We start from the raw sequence: 9,112 nt of genomic DNA on the forward strand, positions 1-9,112 counted from the left end.
GAGACACCAGGGTTGTTTAGGGATGGCAAGGGAGACACGCAGCCTTACCAAGTTCCTGGCGTCCCCCGCGAATCTGAACACATCAATCCTGAAGCGCAGCACATCCTCCCGCGGCCGGGGGGTGATGAAGGCAGAGCTGGTGTCATCTGATCTCCCATCAACCAGGCACCTATGGAGGGACAAGGGAGGTCAGCAGCCCCGTGGGTGCCCCCCCCTCCCAGCACCAGTGGATCCCCAGAGCTCACCCGTTGAAGTCGATGATGGTGTAGTGGGGCGAGGAGTCGGCGCCGGGGCTGAGGGCGGCCACGCAGCTGTCCACGAACAGGCGCAGCGGCACGTGGCTCTCGGTGGCCACCTCTGCTTGGATGTTGAGGATGTCACCCAGTTGGAAACCGGTGAAGGGTCTCTCGGCGCTCCAGTCCTCTGCAAGGAGTGACAAAGAGAAGAGCTCCTGTGGGACTTGAGTCAAAGCTCTGCCCAAAAGCCATGGGTTTCCCGGCGAGGCGCTGGGTTCCTGAGCTCCTCCCCACTGGGGAAAAAAGGGCAGAAAAAAATCAGGATGGCTTCCCACCTACCGTTCATGAGGCGCAGGGAGAAGACCAGCCTCTCCTCGGCTGACAGCGTGGAGCTGAAGGGCGCCCAGGTGGGGCGGATGGCACTGCTGCTCACGTTCTCCCTCCTGGGCAAGGACCACCTCGTGTCAGGACACAGCCCCGTGCTGGGGACCGGGCTGGAGGGGGACACCGAGGACAGGGAGGTCTCACCTGGGGTAGTGGCACTCGATGGGGATGACAGCGGGGTTGTTACGGATGATGACGGGGTTGCTGGCAGGGCTGGGGTCGTAGTTGAGGAGGGTGCGGTAGATGAGGGAGTCCGGCGTGATCTGGGCAAAAAAACCATGGCATGCTGGTGGAGAGGCTGCCCCACGACCACCACGCCATGTATCCATCCTTTCCCAACTGGGAAAACATAAAGAAAGGGGGGAAAAGGCAGGGGAAAAGGGGATGGAGAAGGAGCCCAGCTCTGTTCTCAGTGAATTAAACTACTTAATAGGGGGAAACATGAGCAAAATGGGGCTGACGTAGGGGCTTTGCACTGTCCCTGGCTGAAAGGGCAAAGCAGCTTTGGGGAAAAAGAGCTGCAGTTTGGGGAAAATACCAACTTGTCCTTCTTCTAGGGTGCTCCTTGATGGGGCTCTGCATGGCACTCCCCAGCATCACAGGGTGTGCCTGGTCCTGGAGCTACTCCGGAAGGGGGGGGATTCCAAGCAGGACCTCAAAACAGGGGGAAGCAGCAAGGGGAGAAGGTCTTACCTGCACGATGCTGCCACACTCATGGAGGCCGGCGGTGAAGGTGACGGTGTTGAGGGCAGGGTTCAGCAAGGAATGCTTGCAGGCCGCTGGCCCCAGCGTCAGGTCAGCTGCGTTGACCAAGCGGCCGGTGCCAAAGAGGTCCCGGTGCACCGTCACCACCAGCTGAGCCTCCTGGCACTCCACGCTGACCGGTTGCTGGCTGGAGACAGCATGAGAATGGGGGTCCTCCATCCAGGACCAGGCATGGGGGTCTGCCCGTGCCCCCCGGCTTGCTGTGTCACCCCAGGAGAAGTCCCAGGGAGGGTAGGCAGCCACTTCACCCGCCACCCAGCAAAGAAGAGCCAGGAGCAAGCAGCTTTCAGGTCCCATCCCTCCTTCTTTCAGCAAACCCTGTCTTGGAGAAGCAGGGCTGCTCCTTCGGCCTTTATATCCCCCTTGGGCTCCCGTTTGGAGTCCAATGGCACCCAAAGGCCAGCCCTCGAGGGATGACATGACCGAGTCATTTCCGGGGTGCCAAAACCCCCCGTTCCTGGGCTGCCCAAGGCAAGCGCAAACATCCTCGTCAGCCTTTTTGGGGCAGTTGTTTATAAAACTCAGCAGAAGCCGGAGACGGGGAGACGGGTACAGAGTGGCTTGTTTAGGTTAGTAGGTGATAAGGGGCTTCTCAAGGCTGCTGGGGAGGTGACAGGAGCCCAAACCCTGGTGCTTCCCAGCCCCTCTGTGGGATCCAGCCCTGCCCAGCACCACCACCCCCCTGGGACTTTGGTTTTCTGCTCAGATGCTGAAGAAATAAGGGGGGGCCTGGAGCCCACTTCTTACAGCTCCAGGCTGAACAGGGGCTTGAAGCATCTCCCACATCCTCAGCGGGGCCAGGGTGTTGGGTCAGCAGGAGCTGACAAGGAGCCCTCACCACTGACATGAGCCTGGCCATTCTCAGCTGCTTAAAAAATAACTTTTAAAACAGTGTTTTCAAATGTTACTATTGGAGTCTGTGGCCTTTTTTTTTTTTTTTTGGAGTGATTTTAACTCTTTTTCCACAACCATCTGCATATGAGGGATGCTCCATTTCATACCCTAAGCCCCTCTCTGGCTTTAGGGACAGGAGAAAACCTCAAATGTGGATGTTTGAGCTGGAGCAGCTGAGCCATTTCTGGGAAAATGAAAAGAAACACTAAGTTTTGGGGGCAGATATAAGCCAGCCCACTCCTAGCAGAAATCCCACCAGGCTTGGAGCTGGGACTGGCTTGTGCCTGACTCAATATCCAGCTTTCTGGACTGGCATAAAACCTTTCACCTTTCCCCCCTGGAGCTGATGCCTCATTTCTGCCACTGTCAGAGGGTCCTGGGCTTCATCTTCATGTTTCAAATACCTTGAGCTTAGTCCTTACATCAAAATGCCAGGGATGCCAGTGAGCCGAGCCCCATGCGTCAGGGAGATAAGGATGCTGAATCAGTAAATAAGCAGTCCTGGGGGTGAGTATTGCTGCTTGGCTGGGTCCTTGGCTGCAAGGACCATGGGAGATGCCTGCTTTCATCTCATCCAGGGGCTCTGGGTACCAGGACTCGATCCCAGCATGAGAATAAATCCCACCTTATGTTTACAGGGTTCAAATTAGCAAAGGTGAAATCCAAACACTGGAATGCATCCAGGCTCAGGGTGCAGGGAGTATTTCCTCTGTGAAAAAGGGGATTTTCAGCCCTTGCCAGGTCCTGTCTTTATTCCAGGCACAACATGACATTTGCTGTGGACCAGTGCAGTTGGGAAAGAGCATGAACTCACTTTTTTCAAAGGAAGCAGAGACCAGAAAGCCCCAGGGCACTGGATAAGCACAAACACAGTGTTTTTACTCCTGTTGCATAAAAGGGACTTAAAAACATCTCTCATTTTTTCCTTATAACAAAGTTTTAAGTTAAAAAACTCTCACGACATAGTGAGGTCAGCGCTGCTGTTGAGCATTGCTGGAGCTGGGGTAGTGCTTGGGAATGGGCAGGAGCTGCTGAAGGGGGACCTTCTGTCCCAAGAGCTGACAGCTCACAGCTCTAAAGGGAACGGTGAAGACTTCTGCCAGCAAATCCCCCTAGGAGTACCTCTCACCTTGCTGCAAGACAAGGACCCATCCCCTCCAGCAAAGGTCAGATCATCTGGACAAGTAAAGAAACCATATCAACAACCCCAACCAGAACTAATCTTGTCATTTCGAGGAAGGGCTAATGTGCTTGTAGATCCAGGAGCAGTCAAGGGAAGGGATGGGACTGGGATTTAGGTGACCTAAAGTCTCAACTTCAGCTCCATACCTTGTGCCAAAGAGGTTCTACTGCAAGCTGACATTTATAAAAAGGCAACCAAGGTGCTGGATCACACCTAAAGCTATGCCAGGTTGTGCAATACACAACCTTCCTCTGTCAAAAGGTCTTCACTGCTCCTAAAGTGGGAGCCTTAGCCAGGTAGTGGGGAGTGACAGGTTTTGGGCAGTAACATCTCACCATTATGGCTGCTCTACTTGTGCAGAGGAGCCCAAATTTTACAGGAATGGGAGGAAAAAGCAGAAGTGACTCAGGCCCGACAGAAAGTCCCTTTCTGGAGGTGGGGAAGGGGCAGGGGGAAGCAGGAGCAGAAATTCCAGTCTCTACCCCAAGGACTGTTTATACATTTCAGCCAAGGCTTCTTACATACAACTATGTGTAAACAGTCCTTGGGGAAGGGACTGGAATTCCTGCCTCAGTCTGCCCCAGGAAGAGCCCAATCCACCCACCCCTCAGGTTATGCTCCCTTCCTTATCCAGCAATGCTTGCTTTCTCTCCCAGAAGCAGCTCCATGTAGGAGGAAAGTGGTCCAGGTTTTACTAAACCCTTAGCTCCCCTTGGCTGGTTGAGTAAAGAGGTACCAGTATGGAGCCAACGCAAGCAGTTCCACAGAAAGGTAAAATATTTGAGGCAAAATACAACTCCATCCATCTAGAGACAAGAAAACAGAGTATCTGGAAGGTACTATTTTGCCAACGAGATGCTCTAGGGAAAGTTCATGGGGGTGTAAGGCTGTACAAAGCTCTTCTGAGGAGAGGGCTTCAGGAAAGTGAGACACCAAGATGGGGTTTAGGGAGGCACAGTTAAAGATAGCGTGAAGATTTTATTAGCTCAGGCTGCAGAAAGACTTCTCCGCTCACCCCACCAAGACTCTTTCAGTCCTCCAATTTATTTTCTTATTAGACAGACTATAAAAGCTGAAACCAGTGACTTAAGCAGGGTTGCTGGGTGTCTGGCAGACAGACAGAGCTCCTAGGACAGCAAGGATCAGGACAACCAAACCAGCAACTTCAACCAGCCCCAATATCATCCACACATGACCTAGGAAGGAGAAGCAAGGAAGTGGTTATGGCCAGAGCCAGGACCTGCCACAACTACCCCAGTATCCCTGGGTTTTGCCCACCTTGTGACAGCATCTTCCTAACTGAGCGATCCTGCCAGCTGTGGATGAGGAGAGGGCCAACCACAACATCTGCTTCTTCCACCAAGGGATCTGAAAGGGAGGACCTTTGAGCACCCACAAGCTTGTGTGAACACTTAGCCTTGGATTAGGGGCCAGCTGGTAGTGAGACAGCTTCAGCCACCCAACAAATTACCATGATGGTGATAAAGAGGGACACTGGGACCTACCAAGCTGGGAGGGCAGCTCTCTCCGGGCACATCCTCCTTGCCATCGAGTGGGAGCATGGGGTCTCCTGGAGTGCCTGGCCAAGTCACAGCTCCTCATGTCACAGCAGGAGCAGACATCCTGGGTGCCTTCCACAGGAACCCAGCTAGAAGAGAGCCTGGTGACCAGCCCACCCTATGGTAGGAATCCCTCTCATACTTTAGGGTCTCATAGGGCAGACCAAAACCCTCCCACCCAGGTGATGCACTGGATGAGAAGCCCAAGCTCCTCACCCTCAGGCAAGCTGCTGTTCCAACTACTCACAGGTTGTTGGCTTTGTTGAAGGAGCAGGCCTTGTTCAGAGGGTCTGGAGCTTGGTCAGCCAGGGAGATCTTCAGGTGGCAGGTGATGTAGATCTGGGGAGGCCAGGCAGAGCAGAGGGGTTAGGCTGTCATCTTCCTTTATGACTTTCTCCACACACCATGAAGTTGGTCTCCAGTGGGACCACCAACTCTGCTTCCTTCAAGCCACTTAAGGGTTCAGCTATTGAAGGTCATCAGAAGGGCCTGTCTTGACCAGTATCAGAATTGGTCTACTTGGCTCAGAGGGCCACAATCCAGAAACAGTAATACATTCATTCATTGCCTTGGGAATGTGATTTTTAGACAAAACCACATTAATTTCTTAATGGAGTGAGGCTGTAACCAAATCTCAACAAGGGGGTTCACGTGCTTTAGGAAGGACTCACCAGATTGCTAGAGTACCCTGCAAACTTGAATGCGTCTACTGCAAACTGAAGCACATCTTGCCTGGGTCTCAGGGATATAAAGGTCGAGATAGCATCATCCAATTGCCCATCCACCATGCACCTAGACACAAAAGGGAGAGCCCGCAGGATCCCACTGTCAGATACCCATGACCTGTAGGAAGGCGTCTCTAAATAAGGACACAGCCAGCTCTTACCCACTGAAGTCAATGAAAGCATACTGAGGAGAAGAGGTCCTGTCTGGGGTCAGGGTGGCCACACAGTTGCCCACAGGGAGCCTCAGAGGTGCGTGGTTCTTTGTGTTGACACCGGCTTGGAAGTGGAGGACCTCTTCCAGCTGAAATATGGTGGAGGCTCTCTCAGTGCTCCAGTCATCTAGAGGAAAAGAGGTCACCAGGCACCCATGAATGGGAAGCCAGCTTGTGCTCCACCGCTTCCACCCAAGGAAACCTCAATGAGCACAAGGCCTTGGGTACGCACCAAAACTGCACGAAACCCCAGCTGCTTCATGAGCACTGGGGTGATACCAGCACCAGCCAAGGAACCATGGCCACCTCAGAGGCATTAAAGGAGACCCTCAGCCAAAACCTACCATTCATGAGGCGCAGGGAGAAGGGCAGCTTCTCCTCAGAGGACAGCGTGGAGTGGGAAGGCGCCCATGTGGGCTTGACTCCGTTGCTGCTCACATTGTCCCTCCTAGGGAAGAAATGCCCATGGTTAAAGGCTCTGTGGCAGCAGAAGGGCTTCCTTGGTGCTCATCTGCATTGGCTCACCTTGGGTAATGGCACTCAATGGCAACCACAGCAGGGCTGGTGCGGACAACAACTGGGTTGCCAGTAAGAGCTGGATTGTAATTCAAGCTCGTGCTGTAGACAAGAGCATCAGGGGTCACCTGGGGAAGAAATAAGATTCATTATCCAGTCATTGAGAGCCCCCTTCCTTGGACACACACACAGAGCAGCACATTTAAGCCTGGAGAATCAGTGCCAAGAAGTTTCTTCTGGTCATCAGCCAGCAGCATTGGTCTGCAGGGATGCTCTGGGCTGGGAAGCATCTCCAGGCTGTGTCAGGACAACCTCTGGGCAGCAGCAGAGGGGATTAAGCTGATTTTTAATTTTTGTTTTTTTCTTCTAGTTTTCATGCCCCAGAACAGGACAGGAAGGTCTGTCCTCCAGGATATCAGAGGGTGACTTCTGCTCGGGGGCATTTAATGAAGACCTCTGCAGGCTGGGGTAATGGGGGGGGGGGCAGGGCAGGGGCACCTACTCACTCTCATAGCCCCAAGCCTCTTTCAGTGGAGAGAGACCACCTCAAATTCAAGTGTTCTGTGAAGGAACTTCATGTTATACTCAAGCAGCACCCAGATGCCTCCCGAGGTAAGCACCCACTTGCTGGCAGCATGTCATCTGGGCTCCACCCTGGAGGTGGCAGCAACAGCATAAATAATCCTGGAACCTTTAACCATCTCTGTATTCATCAAGAAAAATATCCTAATTTCTCTGCCTCTTGCATATCTTTCCCTGCTTCTGCTGACCTTGAAATGCTCACTCTCTAGGAAAGGCTGTAGAGCATTTCCAGTTACACCACAACCCCCCAGTCTCAGCATCCTAAGGCACTGAGGTGCAGACCTCCCACACTAGGGCTCCAACCCCCACAGCCTTACCCTGAGGGTGCTGCCACACTCGTGCAGCCCAACCATGAAGGTCACCGTGGTCTCAGCAGGTTTCCAGGCCGCGGGCAAGCAGGCAGCTGAGCCCAGGGTCAGCTCCGCAGCCCTGACCAAGCATCCCGTGCCAAAGAGGTCCCTGTGGACTGTGACCACCACCTGCTCCTCCTGGCACCGCACAGCCACAGAATGCAGTGGGGCAGCAGCCTGGAGCTGGGAGACATCCACCCATGCCCAAGGGGAGGGCTGGGAGAAGACCTGGGGCTGCCTCAAGGAGGGATCCTCTCTAAGGAAGCCCCAGGGACTGTAAGCCATCACCTCCCCAAAAACCCAGCAGGAAAAAAGCAAACCACAGGCTGCTTCCAGGCCTCATCTCACCTACCAGGGTCCAGCACAAGTAGTAATGGTTGCCCAGGGGCCTTTTATAGCCCACGTCTCTCACAGCCACTCCCAGCCCAGCTGATGCTCCCCCCTACCTCCCATGAAGCCAATTGGCAACAGCTGAGAGCACCCAGTTCCTGGAGGAACTCATCATGGTGGGCCTTGATGAGCTCATGAGAGGTCCCTTGCCCACAAGAGAGATTCTGAGTTAGCTGTGCAGCCAGTGGAAGCTTTTTCCCCTGCTTTTTGGTAACAAACAGCTCTGCAAGATCCACACTGACATGTGCCACCTCCAGATCATGGGGCCTTTCTGCAGTGGGGTTACTAGGACAGGGGGGTGACACTTTCCCAAGGCAAACCCACTCTTTAGGTGCCCAAACTTGTCCCAGTCCCCAGCTCCTTTGAGATGATGGCAATCCTCATGAAGCCACTCATGTAAAGGGCAACTGTGGATTTCCAAGACATGAAGGACTCATGGTTGCCTCTTCTCTATCAAACAAAAGTTATTTTTTAAATAAAAAAGAGGAAATTTAAGCTTGAGTTAGGTGGAAGAATAAAAGGACAAAAGGGGATCATGAAGGAGTTCACATCAGTTGACCTGAACTGTATCCCTGCTCCTGCAGGACCAGATTCCACATGGTGACATCTGCACTGGCACTGCCACCGCTGTTTCCTTGCATTTCCTGGGATTTTAGCAAATGGGAGGAAAATGCTTGTGCAGACATGGCTGTTTAGCTATTACCTGAACAGACTTGTCTCCTGCAGCCACCACCTTCCTGGGCAGGACTGGTGTTGAAATAAGCAATAGTAAAATAATGAATAGACTAATCCTTACCAGGAACAGTATTAGAATTATTAGGCATTGGAAAGAATAATTTCTAATAAGAATTACTAGACCTGGGGCAAAACGGTTCCCATAATCTTGACCCAGCTGAACCACCCTGCAAGCTTCTTCCTGCCTGGTTAGAGGCTACAAATCAGGAAGAAAAGCAGTTTGTGTGTTGAAGTGACACTGGGGAGGTGCACGGCACTGGACAGGAGTCCTCGGGTGGAGTTTTAGGGACAGCACAGGGCAGATGTCTGCTTTGCCACTGCCTCTTGGTGAACGTTGGTGTGCTCATTGCTTTGCTCATGGACCAGGTAAGATGCCCACAAGTTTTGGGTGGTAAATGTGGCTGAACCAGGCTGTCTGGGCACAATCCAAACTGGGTAGCTGCCAGTACAGCTATGCACCATCTGAAGGGAAATGACATGGGGAGCAGGCTGATGGGTTTTCTTGGCACCTCCCTAAGCAAACAGCACCTCTTGGTGCACCCTGGCTTGTTTTAAAGCCAACACCTACCCTGGGAATAGCT

General features: G+C 53.0%; 2 protein-coding genes across 2 annotated transcripts in view; both read right to left on the reverse strand.

The window, feature by feature from the left end:
* Positions 1 to 1,682, reverse strand: part of LOC104540926 (zona pellucida sperm-binding protein 3-like) — a gene marked incomplete at its 3' end in the record, with an annotated part of 1,967 nt that extends 285 nt beyond the window's left edge. Inside the window, exons 1-5 of the mRNA XM_010184845.1 lie at positions 1,314 to 1,682; positions 765 to 883; positions 576 to 679; positions 246 to 423; positions 49 to 169 (exon numbers count right to left, since the gene is read on the reverse strand). Coding sequence (XP_010183147.1) covers positions 49 to 169; positions 246 to 423; positions 576 to 679; positions 765 to 883; positions 1,314 to 1,682 — 891 coding nt within the window. The remainder of the gene's footprint in view (positions 1 to 48; positions 170 to 245; positions 424 to 575; positions 680 to 764; positions 884 to 1,313) is intronic.
* Positions 1,683 to 4,627: 2,945 nt separating this feature from the next.
* LOC104540927 (zona pellucida sperm-binding protein 3-like) lies at positions 4,628 to 7,691 on the reverse strand. The gene is made up of 9 exons (XM_010184846.1): positions 7,374 to 7,691; positions 6,484 to 6,602; positions 6,303 to 6,406; positions 5,908 to 6,085; positions 5,693 to 5,813; positions 5,269 to 5,360; positions 4,968 to 5,110; positions 4,763 to 4,830; positions 4,628 to 4,711 (listed from the first exon to the last, which is right to left on the reverse strand). The coding sequence occupies exons 1-9, from the start codon at positions 7,689 to 7,691 to the stop codon at positions 4,628 to 4,630; spliced, it is 1,227 nt and encodes a 408-aa protein (XP_010183148.1).
* Between the last annotated feature and the right edge of the window lie 1,421 nt (positions 7,692 to 9,112).

This window comes from Mesitornis unicolor, unplaced genomic scaffold, assembly GCF_000695765.1.
Source record: "Mesitornis unicolor isolate BGI_N332 unplaced genomic scaffold, ASM69576v1 scaffold27715, whole genome shotgun sequence".
NCBI lineage: Eukaryota > Metazoa > Chordata > Aves > Mesitornithiformes > Mesitornithidae > Mesitornis > Mesitornis unicolor.